This window comes from Myotis lucifugus, unplaced genomic scaffold (genome assembly GCF_000147115.1).
Source record: "Myotis lucifugus unplaced genomic scaffold, Myoluc2.0 scaffold_10, whole genome shotgun sequence".
Taxonomy (NCBI): domain Eukaryota; kingdom Metazoa; phylum Chordata; class Mammalia; order Chiroptera; family Vespertilionidae; genus Myotis; species Myotis lucifugus.
In genome coordinates, this window is record NW_005871058.1 from 9838609 (window position 1) to 9859315 (window position 20707).

At 37.0% G+C, this 20707-nt stretch overlaps 1 protein-coding gene across 1 annotated transcript in view; it reads right to left on the reverse strand.

Moving 5' to 3' along the window:
* The window catches only part of CLEC2B (C-type lectin domain family 2 member B), a 37200-nt gene that overhangs the window by 5797 nt on the left and 10696 nt on the right, over positions 1–20707 (reverse strand). The window contains exons 3-4 of the mRNA XM_014451669.2: positions 5279–5353; positions 2579–2748 (exon numbers count right to left, since the gene is read on the reverse strand). Coding sequence (XP_014307155.1) covers positions 2579–2748; positions 5279–5353 — 245 coding nt within the window. The remainder of the gene's footprint in view (positions 1–2578; positions 2749–5278; positions 5354–20707) is intronic.

Below are 20707 nucleotides of genomic sequence, written 5' to 3' on the forward strand. Positions count from 1 at the left end.
AAGCCATGGTGGTGGGGCTGAGGCAGAGGTGGTTAGGGGTGATCAGGCCAGGAGGGGAGGGCAGTTGGGGCGATCAGGCTGGGAGGGGGGGGGCAGGAGGGGGAAGCAGGCCAGCAGGGGAGGCAGTTGAGGGCGAGCAGGCTGGCAAGGGGGGTAGTTGGGAGTGAGCAGGCTGTCAGGGGGGCAGAGGGCAATCAGGTTGGTGGGGGGGGGCAGTTGGGGGCAAGCAGGCTAACAGGGGGACAGTTGAGGGCAAGCAGGCTGTCAAGGGGGGCAGTTGGGGGCAAGCAGGCTGGCAGGGGGGCAATTGGGGGTTAGCAGGCTGGCAGGGGGGGCCAGTTGGGGGTGAGGAGGCTGGCTGGGGGCAGTTGGAGGTGAGCAGGCTGGTAGGCAGAGTGGTTAGGGGTGGTCAGGCTGGCAGGCAGGTGAGCAGTTAGGAGCCAGTGGTCCCGGATTGTGAGAAGGATGTCTGACTGACGGTTTAGGCCTGATCCCTGTCGATGTCTGGCAGTCGGACATTCTCCAAGGAGTCCCAGATTGAAGACGGTGCAGGCCAGGCTGAGGGACACCCCCCCCCCACCCCCGTGCACGAATTTCGTGCACTGGTCCACTAGTGTGTTAATAAAAAGTCATGGGCCTGGAGATTCGGAGAGCTTAGTCACTAGAGCTAAGACTCCCCTGGCTCCCCCAAAATGCCTTCCAAATCTAAATTTCTTGTCTATTTATCCATTTATTCGCAGCCTTTTCTCCAGGTTCCTGAACCCTTGCTGTGAAAAGACTTCGGCATTTATCAATGTTTCTCTCTCTCCCTCTCCTTTCCTCTCTCTCTAAAATCATTAAAATATCAAAATTTATTGTATATGTTACTTTTATCACTCCTTTACAGACAGGTTTACCTCATTCTGTTGGTCACTTATATTTTGCCCAGATTATGTAGTATATAACAGGCATCAACAATCTTCAAAATACATCAGGATATTTTATGATCAGTTTTTTTTAATCCAAATAGTACAATTATTCTTATTTGCTATGTTTAATGATTTCCCTTAAGCTCAAAACTATTGTTGTGTACTTCTGTTCTTAGTGTTCCATAATATTCACTCTTTTTCAGTCTTTGCCAACATGATTCCTGTAAGTGAAGCGTTTAAACAGTATGCCTTGTTCTTTCTTTATCCCTCAAGAATTTTATTAACGTTCATTACTTTTCCATTTTGCTGGTAATTTAGCCTCTTTTTCCTTAAGAGGAACTGTAAAAGGCAGTACAAATAGTTCTCAGAATGTTCATTATAAAAGTCTTGCAAAATTCATGAATGAGATTATTTATAGAAGCTCTTTCATTTAAGCATATTTTATTTTCTGTGTCTGCTCTTAACATATCTAGTTTTTCACATTTTATTCAGATTTCCATACCTTTTCTTGCTTCCAAAATAGTTTACTTTCCTTGTACTGATCTGTAAATTGTTCCAGTCTGGTTCACATTCATTTAAATTTGTACCAATCATCAGGCAGATTATCTAAATAGACTGTTCACCACATAAATAACATACAATCCTAGCAATGTTGACTGCTGTGCTGTACTCTTTATATTTTAAATGCTTCTTAATTGTACATTATTCACAAAAATATTTAAGCCAAATTACATTATTTCTTATATTGACCCTTTTAAAGAGATTAGACAAAAGCAAAACCATATGTTTACTGTAAATGTGATTTAGGGAAATAATAGATTTCACAAGTGCAGAGTTACAGAGTTTCTCAATCTCTTATTCTTGGAGATTCTCTTTACTAAAAAAAAAATTGCCAGAGGGAAGGCAGGGAGAGGGATGGGAGGGGAGTGATTAACTGGGGAATTTATATGCATAAATTTATAGCCCATGGACACAGACAATAGAGTGGTGAAGGCCTGAGAGGGGCAGGTTCATGGTGGAGGGGGTCAATGGGGAGGAGAAACAGAAACAAAGAGGATATTTGTAATACTTTCAATAATAATGATAAATTTTAAAAAATTTGTCATGGAAAATAATATTTATTCAACAAATATTCATTAAACTTTTATTTGTATCTGTCTTATGCTACAGCAAAAGATATAATTTCAAATAAAGCATAATATTTATTTACTGGAAGCTCATCCTCTGGTCTAGGGGGAAACTTTCGATTACACACCTATTGCATTACCAGTAGTGAGTGCTATGATGGAGATTCAGAGAGCTTAGTCACTAGAGCTAAGAGGCAGACAGCAAAGCAATAGTGATTAGTCAGAGGAAGGTGGAATGAAGAATCCCATCCACCATGAAGCAGTTCTCTGTTTGTGGACTAAAAGGTTTCCAAATATTATCAAGCTCTTCTATTTATACTCCTTAAAATATAAAGATAACTATCAAGTCTACTAACTTGATGTGTTACACGATCCAAACAAAATATCATCAGGTATCTTCCATGGCCTGCTATGAACATCTTTAATATTCCATATACAAAGATAGGCATGTGTAAAAAGTTTTAAAAATCATAATGGAATTTGAATATTTCCAATGCCCTTACACACAAAAAATTCATAAGTTATATGTATTAGCTTACTTACCATTTCTTCTCTAGAGTCAATCACAGTTAGGTCAGCATGTTGAGTAGAACAGTTGTGTCTACTTGAATTCCAATCCCCGTCTTGTTTAGAGAAATAATAGCAATTCTTTTGAAAACCAATCCAACCATCTGGGCAAAAATACTGAGTAGAAGGATTGGATTTACCTAGAACTGAGGCAAATGCATAGTCTAAGAACCAGATGAAATAATATACCTCTGTATTTGAGATTATTGGGGAAAGACAGGATCGTGATGTAAAAGTTTATAATCATGATTAGAATTGCATATCTACCACATAACATGTTTTTTAAAAATTCCTGTTACATTAAATGACAGCAGCTCAGGATTTGACAGGACACTCATATTCCTTTTGAAGCATAATAGTAATCCCTCCTTTGGAAAAACTGCTGTTTGAAACTGATGTTTTGGAATTTTCTATTGTTTTGAAATTCTCTGCTATATTTTTGCTAGTCCCTCTGTTAATTTTTGGACTGTAAAATAACATTGTTTTTTTAGCTTGAATAATAGAAAAGATAAACTTAATTGTCTGACCTTGCAAGCTAGCCATCTAACATAAGGGACTGATATGCTGATACTGATGCCAGGTGTCTGTATAGATATGTACTCAAGGTTACAGGTGTCTGTATAGATATGATATGTACTCAAGGTTTCAAGTTGTCTGTATATATATGACAGGTGTCTGTATAGATATGATATATACTCAAGGTTACAAGCTGATGCAAAAATAACTTATACAAAGACCTAGAAGGATATAAAAAGGGAATACTCTTTCCTATGTTAGTTCAGAATTTGACAGAGGTAGTCTACTCTGAACCAGCACACAATAAAGATGACTTCTAACTAATTGGCTCATTAAGGCATCTTATCTAGCTCACTAATTTGTGATACACTTTTAACTCTAACCTCAATGATACATAGGCATTTCAGAGTAACTATTGTTATATGTGTCAATTTCACTTGTGTTAGGTCACCTTTGTCATTTATGGGTAAATGAAATATAATAAAATCCTAGCAGTATCAGCACGTAATAAAAATACTAATTTAAACTAGACTGTAAAAATGCAGGAATCATGTTAAATGCTAAGGAAGTAATGGAAAGAATAAAACAGAATATGTAGCTAACAAGGCATGTGTTAGGTTGCCTATTGTCAAGAAGGTAACCCATTAGTTCTGGGTTAACCAACGAAAAGAACCCACACGGGAAGTGAAGCAGAAGTCATTATTCTTAAAGACGTGGGCATTGGCAGTTCATAGGTCTCTTCATGAGTAGGTTTGGCAGCTAGACGTGTTAGCTTCTTAGACTTTCTTCTAATCTCTGGATTCTCCTAAAACATTAGTGGTTTAAGCCAAAGTTATTAGTGACTATTTCTCCTCCAGCGATACAGCTTTCCAGACCATAACTCCACAGCTCCTCTCATAATAATGTTATTCCTAATTCTTGTGTTAAAGTCCTAGTCTTGAAACATTTGTAGTGTCTATTTTTCTGAACACAGGGAGACTTGAGTCAATTTTTGGTTTTAAAAATGGTTCTAAAGCAGCAGAACCTTAAGAATTAGATATCATCATATTGATTTTTCAATGTCATTTGCTTTAAATGCATTAATCTAATCACCAGTTATAAATGGGATGCTGGTGATTAAGGGTGTACAGAGAGAAAACTATTGGTTGAATTATTATCTACACTCACTTCCACAATGAGTCAATGAAATTTTGCTTCATGTTATGACATGGAAGAATAACACAGCATAATGTGGGACAACAGAAATGAGATGCAAAGGATGCATGCAAAGTGCATGATTTTATTTATGTAGAAATGTTTTAAATGGGCAAAACTAACCTATGCAACAGAAATCAAAATAGTGATTATCATTATCAGGGTGAACAATTTTGTCTTAATTTTTGCATCTCCCAATGCCTTACGTAGGTCGCATATTTCATAATAACTCATTCATCGATACCATTAAATATATCGTGACTAAAGGGAAGGGAGTGAAAATGATGAGAAAAGATCATGATGAAACAAAAAGAAAAAGAATCATTTAATAATGAAGTGGAATTTTTGGAGTGGAACCCAGATTCTTTGTCCACCAGAATCGAAGAATGAATCCACGGACAGAAAGTGGTATAGCAAAGGTGGAAATTGATTGAAGGGCAAGTACAGACTACCAGGTGGGGAGAGGAAAAGAGTCCCACAGAATGGATTCCCACGTGGGGAGGGGGAAAAGGGTCCCACTGAGTTTTTTCCCCTATGGCTTATAAAGGCTGCAGATCCTGGTGCCTTGATATCCCCTTTGATTGGCCACTATTCCCTTAGACTGGTTACTATGATAACTCCTAGGCTCAAAGGTGGAACCTCATATGGGACATGTGATGCCCCCCTCCTTCATTGTTCTTTTCTTTCTGGGCTTTCTTCCTTCCTCTTTATTTTGTAAATATAGACCTTTTTGGCTACTTCCAGCTCCCTTGTCTTATGTAAATGCAACTGTTGCTGCTCCCTGCACCTGGCTTCCTGGTGTTATGGAGATGTACCTTCTCCCAAGCTGTAGCCCTGCCCATGGACCCAAATTCTAAAAACTCCCTAAGCCTGCATCTATTCCCCTAAATTCCCGTTTCAATAGGAAGCCCTGAACAGGGGGAAAGAAAAAAAAGGATGAAGAAATAAAGTATGTAATTTACTCACCATATATAATGAAGAAAATAAGAATGAAAATAATTATAAGTAATCCAATAGTTGACACCTTACACTTGTTAACACCTGAAAAACAGCAAAACAATATTTTTAGATTAAGAAACAGCTACAAGAAAAACTAAAGTCTGTACTCATAACTGTTTCTAAAAACCTCTGTAGGTAATTTTATTCTGCTACTTCACAAGGAAATGACACAAAACAATTTTTTTCCTGTTTGTCATACGAGAAAAAAATTCTGATTTGTATTTTTTTGCTTGAAATTTCTCAGGACATCCTTATATCCAATTCAAGTGTTACCATGGATTTCACTGTAATAGTCCAAGGAATCAAAGATGTATGTGTCTTTAGGCCAGAATTTCCTCAGGCCTGGAGCCACTCCCAGACCTTCACTACCTTTCCTCTATGGCAGTGATTTTTCAACCTTTTTCATCTCATGGCACATATAAACTAACTACTAAAATGCTGTGGCACACTAGAAAATATATTTTTTGCTGATCTGACAAAAATAGGTATAATTTTGATTCATTTACAGCAGATGGATATTGTTGATTGTTGTCATTTTTTTTACTTGACAATTTAAGGGAAAAGAGGTCAGTGACCCTGGCTAAATAGTCAGGTATTGCATATTTTAAAGATACTTGTAGCACACCAGTGTGCCATGGTACACTATTTGAAAATCACTGCTTTATGGTAAAGTATCAGGACATCCTAACATTCTTTTAATGTTTCTAAGAAAATCTACTTTCCACCTAATGAAAAGTTTATTTTAAACTGTAGACTGAATAGCATATTTGAAAAGTCATAGAATAATCAATCAAAAGATTTGGGATTATAATTTTTACCACAAGCAAGCAATGGGAACTTGGATAAGTCATTATTTTTTTTCTGGATGTATATATTTCCTCATTGGCAAAATCAGTAGAACACAACTCATCTCTGACCAGAAATTGTTTTTCTTTTATTAGTGCCCATTTTGGGAGAAAAATGGTACATAACTTTTAAAAAATGAAATATTTTTATTTTACATGATTATAAACTATTTATCCTTATTACAAATTTTAAAAATTTATAAATGTTACCTTAAGATAGACTACAAACACTGAGAGTGTTTATCATTCCTCTTTTTCACCTAGTAAAGAACTATTCTTTTGTTGAATACTTTTTTCCAGAGCATATGTATTAAAAATAATATTTACTATTAAAATGCATCCAAATTTACACTATTTAGACAAAATTAGCATTCTCATTTGAGTTGACATCCTTCCATCTATGTATCTCTCTAATGCTATTTTCACACATAACCTCTCTCCAAAATACACATAATCTTAAATGAGTACAATTATCATGTACCCATTGTTGTGTAATTTAATATTTTCAGTTAATGTGTTCTTACTACTGTGGCACACTGTTTAAAATGGCGCCCAATGAATTGTTCCTCCTGTGTCTACCATCCCTTGCACACATGACCTTGCTACTTCTCCCATCAAGAAGTACAGTTTTATTCCTGACACTTGAGTGTGAATTGGCTTTGTGCCTTGCTTTGCCCAATAAGATATGGTAGAAATGACAGTCTAGCACAGCGGTTCTCAACCTGTGGGTCACGACCCCTTTGGCGGTCGAAAGAGACCCTTTCACAGGGGTCGCCTAAGACCATCTTGCATATCAAATATTTACATTACGATTCATAACAGTAGCAACATTACAGTTATGAAGTAGCAACGAAAATAATTTTATGGTTGGGTCACAACATGAGGAACTGTATTTAAAGGGCCAGAAGGTTGAGAACCACTGGCTCTAGCACATTAGAGCCCATGCCTGAAAATATAATGCAATTTCTATTTTCAGTTGTCTAGAGCCCAGTTACTGTCTTAAAAATGAGACAGAGAGAGAGAAAGAGTATATAGTGGATAAACAGCTGAATCCAATCACTAAGGCTTAAATTTGTGAGTGATGACTTAAATCTGTGAGTGAAGACATTTGGATCCTCAGGCCCTGCCCAAATATAGCAGTTGGAATAACATGGAGATGAGCCATTTCACAGAATCTTGTCCACATTCCTAACTCATAGAACCACCAGCACTAATGAGAAGGCTAAAAGGCTAATTCCAATGTAACCCTGATATTTGGGGGGCTAGCAATCTGAATCTGTGCCAGCAATCTAATGTACATTCTTAATAACCTATAATTAAGTCACTGCCCCTTTCTCCACAAACTGGTCTTGCAAGACCTGTTACCTAAATGCTCACATTTTACAGAGACCATAAACCATGAACAGCACACAGTCCCCAGAGGGGGGTTACCAGCACTGGTGCCAGGCCAGGCCTTAGATATGGTCTCAAGACCCCCAACACCTTGGGCTTTTTGCAAAGCCTGTGAAAGTTCCCAAAGTATAATGCATATTTGGAGGACAAAGACACCAAAATGAGATAAAAGAGGGGCTTCCACCATATTGGTTGGCTCAGAATTTGAGAGGCAACCTCCTCTGAGTCCGCAGGCATAATAAAGCTGTGTAACTCCATTTCTCTAAGCATTGCTTGGTTTTTCTCCGGTCTTCTACAACACTATCATGATTGTTGTTTTAAGCCACTAAAACTTTGGGGTGGTTGTTCATTCAGAGCAACAGATAAATTTATCCACCATGCAAAAGTGTAATTTTACATAACAATTTTAATGTCTGTAAAACTTTTTTATATGGCTATGCCATTAGAATAAACATTAATCCTCTTCTTATGGATCTTTACGTTGGGTCATTCCTTTTTCTTTCAACCAGAACTAAATAAGTATAGGTTAAATGTATTTTTGCATACTTATCTAATTATCTTTTTAAGATAAAATTTTAAAAATAAATAAGTTGATATATATTGGTTAAATATTTTTCCAAAAGTATGGTACTAATCTAAATTATCATGAACAATACATGAAAATACTAGTACCAATAAAAATTCAAAATAAAATAATTTTAAAGAGTACCATAAGGAGGGAAAAGAAATGCAGCAAAAGAATATCAGCATTGCTTCTGAGCCACCCAACTGTTATTTAACTATTTGAGAAATATAATTATGGAGTAGGGTCTAATCTTGTAGATTTCTTCCAAATTTCTGAAATGCCTGTCATTAGCTGTGCATTTCTTCTTCCTGGCCAGAATTTCAAAGTTACACAATAAGCATGAACTATAGGATCTGCAATGCTTCACCTTTGAACCAGCACTGTTTGTTTATTCTTTCATCCTTTAACAAATGTTAAGTCACCTACTATGTGCTAGTTTCCATGAATGCAATAGTAAGCAAGAAAGAACTAATGCATGCATGCTCTCCTGGAAGATACATTTGGGAAAGACTGACAAACTGATAAAAACGAATTTAAAAATTACAATTTGCAACAAGAATGAGAAAGGCAATAAACAGGGTCCTCTGAATTGATAAGGGGGGAGAGCCTAAAAAGCGCAAAGGTAGGAGGGTCGCTCTGGGGAAATGATGTTAAAACCAAGACCTAAAATATGAGCAGTGGCCAGGTACACAAAATCTAGCAAGGCACTTGGCCCTGTCTAAAACATCCACAATGCCCTGGCCAGTGTGCCTCAGTGTTTAGAGCATGGGCCCATGCACCGAAGGATGACAGGTTTGATTCCTGGTCAAGAACATGGACCGTACCTGGGTGAGGCAACCAACCAATGCTCTCTCACATCAATATTTCTCTCTCTCTCTCTCTCTCTCTAAAAATCAATGAGAAAAATATCATCCTGTGAGGATTAACATAAATAAATGGATACATCAATCCATCCATCTATCCATGCATACACAAATACATAAAAATAAAACATCCACAAAGACATTTTAGTCTATACCCAAATGTCCTTGATAGTTGACCCTGTCCAAAATGTCCAGAGCATATTTGGCCTTCACCAAATCCACAAGTGGTCCTTGATACTTGTCTAACATGCCCATGCTTAAGAAAACATCCCTGGGTTCAAATAGCCCATAATATTTATTTCTACTTTGGGTTGACAGAATTAATACTTTAAAATATGATCATGTTTTGTTGGTCCAACAATTGTGTTGTGGCTGCGCTGCCGATAATAAGCCTCCCTGTTCTGGTAGTTTTAGGTAGATGGATCTGGGTTCAAATCCTTCAGATGAGCAGGATTTATGTTAACTATGGGCCACATGTTTTCCATGGACGTTTTGGACATTAATCAAATGAAATAAACAAGAGAAAACATTTCAAGCAACAAGTACAGCAAGTGCAGGTGCCTTGAATCAGGAAAAAGATTAAAAGTATGCAGCAAAGAACAATATAACAAGCGTGACTAGGTAAGAGTAAAGGAGCTAAATGATGTTAAGCTTTGAAGGCGCTGGAAAATAGCTTGATTTTCTTTTAAGTATAATGGGAAGCCATTGAATTTTTAAACATGTGTTTGGCATTACTGAATTCGTGTTTTTAAAAGTTCTCTACTACCATTGGGGGGTGCGCACGTACAGTGCATTTGAAACTTCGTGGCCCATGCGCAGAAGTCGGTATTTTGTGGAAGAGCCACACTCGAGGGGCCAAAGAGCCGCATGTGGCTCGCGAGCTGCAGTTTGCCGACCACTGATCTAGAGAAAAGGGATAAATTGCAGATGCCTGCAGGAAGGGGATGAAATCATTAAATTAAAAAGAATTCTTGCCTAGGCTAGAGGGTTGCGGTCTAAAGTACAAATGAAGGGATTGTTCCTAGTAAGACCCTGTCTCCAATGTAACAAAGGTCAAAAAGAGGAGAAACAGGACATACATCTGTCTTTTCAGCCTTTTTTTGGTGCTGTATATGGATGGCGTAGTTCAGAACTTGAGTCCAGGCTTTTAATCACCTTTCAAATATCATCTCATTAATTTATTTAATTTCTTATTAGTTTTATTCAAATATTAGGTATCCTGGAAACAAATACTTGTTTCCCCTGTTTCTATGCCATCAGTCAAATCAATTTGATGGCAGTCTGTTTATCTGTCCATGGACTGGTATGGTGGACAAAAGGATATTATCAATATCACAGGTTCAAAAATCTTGATCAAATAGTTACAATGTATAACTTTATTTTCTTAACTCATTTTAGCATATATCTCTTCAACCATTAAATAACACTATCTCTTTTTTAAATTGAATAATATAAGTATGTTGTTTTCAGAAGGTCTGCCTTTTAAAAGGAATTAAGTACAATCAGTTTTTCTTCTTATTTTTTCTTGTGTTAGCTGTCCCATCATTCCATATTTTAATTATGTATGGGAGGAGGTAAAGATTATTTACTGCCATATTAAATGAAAATTTTAAGTACATTTTCTTATTCATTATTTTAAGTAGGTAGTCAGGCTCTTTTGGAAGTCTTTCCCTCTGAGCCCTAAAATCTAGTTTTCTACAATCAGTTTAAATAGCTTTCATTATACAAGGCCCTCCTTTCTATTCTTATTCAAAAAACCAAACAGCAGAAAATATTGGTCTCCCACTATAAATTTCATATTAACAGATGGTTACTAGACTTAGTGTGATGAGCACATAGGTAAGATATGTAAATGTCAGATCACTATGTTGTATGCTTGAAACTAATGTAATACTATATGTCAAGTAAATTTTAACTTAAAAATAGATGAATTTCAAAGTTGTTCAGCCCTTATGTGTACAACAAAAGAATGTAAATAAAAAACATAACATCCTAAGACAGCTCAATAAAAAAAACTATTTAAGTAACAATTATAGTGGAGAAAATAAAATGGAATAAGCATTGCCAAGAGAGTTACTGAAACTAGAGTCTGGAGCCCATTAAGGAATGGGTGGGGGGCTATGCACATTTTATGCCTTTGTTCTCAAAGATGCTACTAAGTTGCTTAACCTATTGCTAAACTCAGCCCCAGGCTGGCTCATAAAAATCCTAAAACACCAATTGCGTCATGAACACATATTGGCTTAACCTCTTCCTTCTAGTCTTTGCCTCCCTTGTTAGCGTATTGCATAAACAATTCCTGGTAACCTAGCCAGCAATCATTTATTTGCATAAAAAAAGTACATTTTGTGGTTTTTGTGTTTTTAAAATTCTATGCTTTTTTGTTGTTGTTGTTCTCTCTGGGACAAAATTTAAGTTGCCACCTGCATCTGTGTTTCCAGGATTGCAACTCCTTTTGTTCAGATAAATATTTTTTGTTCTGAATTACAGGCTGAACCTCTTCTTTGGTTAACACAATATAACTAAAATAGTTCTAATTAACCTCTATGATAATCTAAATTGTGAAGGATTCCAATTATTTTTCCTCCATTGATTTAACTAATTTTTCTCAATTTCTGAATCTAATCTTCTCCAAAGAGGGTTGAAAGGAAAGAGTCAATGAATTTAAAGTCAAACAAAATACCCTACTTTCTAGCTAATATCTATTGAAAAAAAATCATAAACAATCAATAAGTAGAAATAAGGAAATATTAAAAAATAAAATCCAAAATAAACATATGAATAAGTTATATCACACACTGTTATTACTTTTACAAAGGTGTTTATAATTTCAGGTGATATATCTATATATTTTATATATAATATTATACACAAACTAGGAGCCTAGCGCGTGATTTGAAATTGCGCAGAGCCTTCCACCCTCGAGTCACCGGTCCAGCCCTGCCTCCCTCTCTGGCCCTTGAAGCAGCCGAGGCTGCTGCTGATCAGGCCCTTCCTCAGCACAGGTATGTGGAGACCCCTATCGACGCTGCTCATGGAACCTCCTCCTGTCAGGTTGACCCATTACGGCATCCCGGTTAATTAGCATATTTCTCTATTATACATATAGATATGACTTAATGTAATTTTAAATTCAGTTTATGATTTAAGTGAAGTTGCCTTAATTCATTCTTTATGACAAAGACAAAAAAATAAGTTCTTTTTAGAAGCAAAGTTGATATGAGAATGAAGTAAGTTGTTTCAGTATGTTATCATCTTGTCTATTGTCATGATAAGTACGTCAGCTGTCACTGAGATATTGAGGCTATAAATATTGAGAGTTTGTGAGAACTATTTGAAAGTTTTGGTTTGGGTGAGCGTACTCTTTCCTAAACTTTTAATTTATATATTTTTCATTTTTATTATTTTTATTTAAATATAGTTAGTAACCAATATTTTATTAGTTTCAGGTGTGCACTGTGACTCAATACTTATATACCTTACAATGTGATCACCTCAATAACACTAGTAATCAGTCATCATGCAAATTTATCACAATATTATTGACTATACTCCCTTTCACCAAAACTTTCCCAAAACCCTTGGGGCATTAGCTCCTACTGATAAGGACTACTATCTCGTTGGCAATACGGAAAGTGAGGCAGCTGCCCGATCCATGTGGCTCAGTGGTTGAGTGTCGATCTATGAACCAGGAGGTCTTGGTTCAATTCCAGGTTAGGGCATATGCCCAGGTTGCGAACTTGATCCTTGGTGGGGGATGTGCAGGAGGCAGCCCATCAATGATTCTCTCTCATCACTGATGTTCTATCTTACTCTCCCTCCCCCTTCTTCTCTGAAATCAATAAAAATATATTAAAAAAGAAAAAAAGAAGGAGGCAACCAACACCTGCTTTTTTGTTTCCTAGCAACAGGGTACTTTAACTTTTATGTGGCAGTTGGACATCAGCTCTCCTTTGATAGCTGTCCTTCCTAAATAACTTTAAGTGTAAAAAGCCACACCTTGTATTAAATTTAGACTTTATTCTTTTATCCCCCTTGCCTGGAATAGATTAATAATCTATCATTGGTTGGGTGTATGTTATTTCTTTATTCGCATGTTAAGCGATATTATCCTGTATGTTACTGGCTTGTGAAATTATTAATATTACCACAGGGAATCGGTATCATGTAAATAAATTCCTGTGACAAAGACAAAATCAGTTTCTGGAGCATAACTTTTGCTGCTTCCCCAAAAACAAAGCAATACAATATTAAGTAACTTATAGAATATATTTGTGTGGTATATAGAATTTATTTACACATACAACATATAAATCCAAACTGTTGATTGATACATAAAGTTGAACTTAACACTGATTTTATGCATGGCTTAGAAAGTATTCTTAAAACTTTTTGTTCAGGTATTTTCATGTTACCATACAATATTTGATTCCATTTTTTCCCAACCCTCTTTGATTTAACCTTAGAAAGAATTATTAAATTATCAAAAACAAAAAAGAGAGGATTCTAGCATGCGTTCTGATATGAACTACAACAATAATTTTTGATTTGCATGTGCTGGTAGGTTGAAATAAAATTAAGTGGAAAATGTTAATTCACAACAATCTCCAAATCATGGATTGCTAGATATTATGCATCTTAGTTTCATTTCCTCTCTTCTTCACCATAGTATGACTGTAAAGAGCTCTATTCAAATAACTTGAAAAGATTTTCCTGTCAGATTTAGAATTGGGATCTGAGTTTGTTATTTAATACATCCAAGTAATTCCTAGTTGTTTTCTGAGAGTATTTTTTTTTAGTACATTTTCTTCCCTCATCCTTCTTAATGTTGCCAGAAACATCCTCAAAAATATCAGGATATAAGCAATTACTTAGATAAGAGTAAGATAGGCAGATAATCTTTCTGCTATTAAAAATCTGAAGTGTAGTATAGCTTGAGTTCCTCAAAGCCTATAAACAGTCTTTTAAAATATCACAAATAATGGCCAATTTTAATATCTTCTGTGTATTCTAGTCATTGAATGAGTACATAGAATATATTTAACATCTTCTCCAGTAGTACCATTATTAAATACTAAATTAAAGTATATCTAAGTCTTGAACAGTTTTAAGCTACTGTTAATCCCTTTCCATCCTTAATTAAGACAAAGTGAATCTGAATTAAAAGAACAAAATAGTTACAAATCTGAATTTTGTTGTTCTATTTTTCAATAGGATTTTTTTTTTTTGCCGTGATTGGAGAAACTACAAGACTCATTTCATGTTTTCTAAGTTTTTCTGAGTTTTTAACATTAGGCTTCATAATTTCACTAAGTCACCTTGATTCTGCACAATTGAAAGTGGACTTACCTTGCTTTTTTGAATCGGTTTCTGGCACCCCTTCCTGCAGGGCAGATGAGCCCAAGTTATTCACTCTATTTTCCATAACTTCTCTTCAAAGTTTTCACTTTAAAGCAAAAATGTCGTCTTTACAACACAGCTTCAAGATATGGTCTTCCTACTTTCATAAAGGAAAACAGACGTTTAAATAATATTTCTCAAAATGAAACTAACCGTACGACTAAGATCCTTAGTTGGTCGACTCTCGCCGCGTGAAAGGAAATTAGAAAGAATTAGAAAGGAAGTTAAAAAAAGAGAAGATGAAGGCCTGGGATTGGCCAGAAACTGGATGGAGGTGGGCAATGGGGAGGAAATAGAGGGACATGTCAACAATAAAGATTTAAAAAGAAAAGAAAAAAAGTCTTGTGTTTGTGTGTGTGTGTGTGTGTGTGTGTGTGTGTTCTGGCCAGGAAACATTTTATTTTTCTTTAAGTTTAAGAGTTTTCACTGACAGAAAATCAACACTTTCATAAAACCTCTTCAGCTTCTGAATCTTGTTTTTGGCAAAGGTAACAACATATTTCTCTCTGATATGGACACCCAATCTGTGACAGTAGTTAGTTAGGTTATTAACGAAGGAAGAGGGCAAGTGGAATCAGACAGTAAGCCTGATTAACTGGGAAGGAGCAGCTTCACCGACACCCTAGGGAGCAGCTGCATCCTCTGCCCTAGGCCAGCAGGTAGGAAAGGCTGGCTTTCCAATCTCCCCAGGGAGAGGGGTAAACAATGAGGGGGAAATTCCTCTGCTGAGGCAGATGCAGTAGGAGCCAAAATGGCAACTATAAAGGGGAAGAGTTTAGCCTGGGAATATCTGGGAGGGGGGGGAAGGGTGGGGAGCAGATAAAACAAAGGCACCAAACCCCAGAAGATCCAGGAAAGGGGTTGGATAGTTTGAAAGAAAGCCTGCTCTCTCCCAAACCCAAGGAAATATAATCAAAGCTTAACAAAGGCCCGAGGTTCAGGCTCTCTCTCTCTCTCTCTCTCTCTCTCTCTCTCTCTCTCTGGGCAGAGACTGTACTGGACTCTGGATGCCTCGGATACTGGGTTAATGGCATAGCTGCTCTGGGTCCCGGCCCTCCTCCTGGGCTTGGTGGGGCGGCTTTGGCCCTGTGGCCCCAGAGGCTGGACTTCTCAGTGAGATGGAACTAAGCCACCTGGTCTTAGATAGGACACTGGGCATGGAGTCCTTTGTTTTCATTCCAATAAATCTTGCCACTATATCTCTAATCTTCCTATGTGTGAATCCCTGAAATGCTTTCCCTCACATACCATGGAAGACTCCTATTTCCTTTGGCAACAGTTCCACCCACAGTTGATGGATCAATCTTAACTTCCAATTTCAATATTCGGCTTTTACTTAGGAAGCTCTTCAGGGCCATGTTTTGATTCAGAATGAGTGGCTTCATCTAAAGGAGACTCAGAGGTCACTGTAGGGGGTGCTGCTCCATGGTAGACACTCATCATGGTAGAAATGGCAGAAATGACTCCTGGGGCATTGTCCTAGCAACCATTTTCAGCAGGCAAATTGACCCAGGTTGGATGTGAGGGGAGAGAAAGCTCTCTTTGGAGGTCATGTCACTTTGGTTTTGCACTTTAATAGAACACTTTACGTTAGGGAGTCATAACTGAAGCAGCCATTTTGTGTTTCTTTGTGCTACTCTCAACAATTCCTTTCCTACTGGTTCCAGTTTATTCTGTTTAGATGCAGCAGAATAAAGAGCAGTGGCAGAGTGACCTGCAGTACCATATTTCTGGGCGGGAGTCTCCCAAACTTGGCAAGACCTGACCACAGATGTTACAGATGCCTTCCACCTGCTGGGGGCGCCTGGCACTGCTGGAGAGGCCCTCTTCTGCTGGGCAGCCGTAGGATCTCACATATTCTTACTGCTCCATACAGAATCCACATCTGAACTATATTGTAAAGTTTTTCAATTCTCCCAAGAGTGGTAAGTACCTAGTGTCCTTCCAGAACCATGGGTGATAAAAATACTGAAACATGCTTTAAGACAGTGGTTCTCAACCTGTGGGTCGCGACCCCTTTGGGGGTCGAACGACCCTTTCACAGGGGTCGCCTCTAAGACCATCGGAAAACACATATATAATTACATATTGTTTTTGTGATTAATCACTATGCTTTAATTATGTTCAATTTGTAACAATGAAAATACATCCTGCATATCAGATATTTACATGACGATTCATAACAGTAGCAAAATTACAGTTATGAAGTAGCAATGAAAATAATTTTATGGTTGGGGGTCACCACAACATGAGGAACTGTATTAAAGGGTCGCGGCATTAGGAAGGTTGAGAACCACTGCTTTAAGACATTACCACTTAATTATCACGTGCTAAGAAAGTCCATCTTAAAAATGTTGAAAGCAAAAAAACAGAAAGCTATGCTTTCAACTGGCTACTGAAACAAGAACAAAAACCACTTTCTCTTTCGAACTCAAATATCATGTGCATACCTGCGCACACAAACACACACACAGGAAAAAACAAAGGGAGAAAAAGAAAAAGGTAGTTAAAAAGTACTCAGAATGGAGTCATGAATATTCAAGATGATAGTGTTATGCTACTGTTAGGTTATCTGGTCACAATTTTATTTTCAAACCTGTCCCCATCAGAGTTATCAAATCATTTTATATCCCCTGTTTCAGTAATAAGTTTAGTGAGTATAAGATAGTATAATCAAATTTCATTTCTTTATTAGAGTGAATTTTAAACTTTACTTAGAAGTGAAACTTAACTTGTGTGTGTGTGAGACCCTGTTAAGTAACTTGTAACGCCCTGCATGTTAACTCCTGACAAATAACTTGTAACTCCTGACCAACAACTCCCAGCATGTTAACTCCTGATAAGTAACTTGTAACCCCTGCGCGTGCATCCTGATAAGCCCAGAAGGCCACCGGAGCACACTGATATGAGACACTGAAGAAGCCTGTTATAGTAATAAGTTTAGTTAGCATAAAGTAAACTCCATTTTGTATTAGCATAAGTTAGCATAAAGTAGACTCCATTTTGTATTAGCATAAGTTATTATAAGTAGACCCCATTTTATTCTTAGACCAAAACTTGTAAACAACTCCAAAAATAAGATGTATGTATGATTGATAAGCTTTGAACATGGTCACAACTTTCCCGCCTGAGTGTATACCTAGATAACAGGGCAGCACCCGTGTTTGGCACCCGATATGAGACACTGAAGACGCCCAGCTTCAAGGATTTAAGGAGAGCAAATCTGCTGCTGTTCAGACGCTTGTCTGCCCTCCACAGACAGGACGCTCTCCTCACCCCTGGAAACTGCCAAACTGCCAAACTGCCATTCTTGCTCTGCCTGAGCCCAAACTGCTAAAGGCCTCTCTTCGAGTCAAGAGACCGAGCTCCTTGCTGCAGCATATTTTGACGACCTCCGTGTGTCTCCTCTGTCAGTGAGTGTCTCCGGGTGGCCTGCCAAGGACTGAAACCCATCAGCTCTCTGGTAAATAAACCTGTGTGATTTCTTGCATTGTTTATCTCCTGTCTCTCTCTCTCTCTCTCTTCTTAGTTTTTGGTTAAGCTCGGCCATATTAATTAAAAGTAAGTACCCTTTGACGTTTGTATTGGTATATCCAAATGAAACGCTCTGGGTCACCTGTGCATACGTTCCTATAGATAATTGGAACATCCCCCCTCCACAGTATAGATGCTGTATTATACATAAAAGGCAGAAAACTAAAGGGAAATAGCAGATGTCACATAAGCTGCTTCAAGAGTAGCATAGTGTTTGTTCTGACTGGGACACTCTGAGGGGAAAATAAGATGAGAACAGAGGAAAGAGCACAAAAGAATAGAAAGAAAGAAAATGTGGTGAGAATAAGAAATGAAGCATTAAACTCTTTGGGGTTATTCCAAATGAATAGCTCTGGTCAATTCTGTCATCACCCAAAACAAAATTATGCAAGGTAAAATACAGAAGAAAAGAACAAATTACAGAATTGTTGCTTCCATCTGAGGACAGAAAGAAGACTAAAAGTTTGTTGGGAAACTATATTCTACCTGTGTCATCACCAAAATATTCTAAGAGTGCATAATTATGAGACTATAGAGAGATTGCACTATCATGGTTGAGTGAAATTTACTTTTGTTGCTAGAGGAAAAATAGTCAAACAAAAATTTGAGTGGAAATATAAAACATTTGCATCACCAGAATATAACCCCTGATGTACCTTTGCAGTTCCTCTCCTATCTTTGGAATCAGCCAGCCATTAATCTACTATCAATGGAGATGAATTTTGCGGCTTTTAGAATTTTACGTAAATGGAACCACATAGTATGCACTCTTGAAAGCCGTTTTTTGCTCAGTATAATGCCTTTGAGTTTCATCCACCTTGTTGCATAGAGCAACAGTTCATTTCTTTTATTGTTGAGTAATATTTCATTATGTGGATATATAATAATTTGTTTATCCATTACTCCATTGGGTTGTTTCTAATTTTTGGCTAACATTAATAAAACCAGCGTAAATATTTCTGTTAAAGTCTTTCTGTAGACATTTATTTTCAAATCTTTCGAGGAAATAGCTTGGAGTAAAATTGTTAGGTTATATAGAGGAATGTTTTTTTTTTTTGTTCCCCCTCTATTTTTGTGATTAACATGCAATCTGTGAGGTGATGGGTATGTCTATTGCCAGACTGTGGTGCTGGTATCATGGGTGTTTGCATATGTCCAAACTCATCAAATTGCACACATTAAATATGTGCAGTTTTCTGTATATAAATTATATTCAAATAAAGCTGTGTTTAAAAAGGAAATATATGTTTAATTTCATAAACATATAACATTGTCCAAAGAGGTTGTACCATTCCCATCATTAATGTAGAATAGTCCCAGTTGCTCCACATCAATAGCAATATTTGATATGGTAAGTCTTACATTTTAACTATTCAAGTAGTTATATGATGATATCTACATATAGTTTAATTTGCACATTTTTAATGATCTGTTGAGCATTCTCATGGGCTTATACCAATATATATATATATATTGGCATATATATATTGTTGTGAAGTCTCTATTTAAATATTTTGCCAATTATTAGTATTATTTGTCTTGAGTTATAATATATATATATATATATACATATATATATATATATATAGAGAGAGAGAGAGAGAGAGAGGTATATAATGATTTGTAATCTATAATAATAACAGGGTAATATGCTAATTAGACCTGACGTCTTCCGGACATCATGCCAGATGTCCTTCCTGATGAAACCGGGACAGGAGGGAAGCCAGCCAGGGTCCCGGGTGCCGGAGGGAAGCTGGTGCTGGCAGACAGAGGAAGGAAGGCCTACTCTTGCACAAATTTTCATGCATTGGGCCTCTAGTGTATAAATAATATAGATACAATCATTTTGTCAGATACATGTATTACAGATATTTTTCTCCATTTGCAGACAATCTTTTCATGGAATTTCATTAGAATACTTCTTTACTGTTTTGCCCAGATATATGTCAGTTCTCCTGATTTCTGCCATAAGATATCTTAGTGAGAACTAGATCATTTTGACATATCTCAGAACATGATATAGCTATTATAAAGAATAGACTCATTACATTAATGACATTATGCTAATTGTACCTGGTGAAGAATAAGCAGTAAAGAGTCTGTAACTTCAGTATGATATTTGTTCACCAACAAGAATATGACCTCATGGGACCAATTTGGCCTAATAAATCCTAAAATTTAAAATGTACAGCAGCATTCTATCATAAACTCAAAAGGAGCATATTGGAGGCTAGGCCTGAACAATTCCAAAAAGGTACAGTAAACTGCATGAGCAGATGGCTCAAACTCCCATGGTATATTTCTGTATTAATTTTCTCTCTTCACCTGAACCATGTACATAGACTTGGTGCAGGAGAGGGAAAGGGTTCCATATGATCACATAGTGGAGAAGTAAAAAGAAAAGTTTTATCGCTGAATGTGAAATGTGTGACTGCTAAAAATAGATTCCACATTATGGTCCCATTCAGGGGGCTCCCTTGAAAGACAAGTGGAGTTAAATTAAATCTTTGAGTTAAACAGACATTTGGGTGATATATCTGGCTGTTCATCTAGCAGGAAAGATGAGTATCTAGCAATATAAATCTAAAATGACTCATATTCAGAGATTAACGGGTTCACTGGCTGGTCAAGAACTCAAAAAGAACAAAACTATAACATTAGTGATGAAGAGATTTTGGGGAGAAGTATGCATAGGGATTATTCAGAATGAACACAGATTATTAAGTTAATTCCTATGTAAATACCCATAATTTTTGATAACCAGAGTTGAGGAGGAGACTTTCAGTAATCAGGTAGA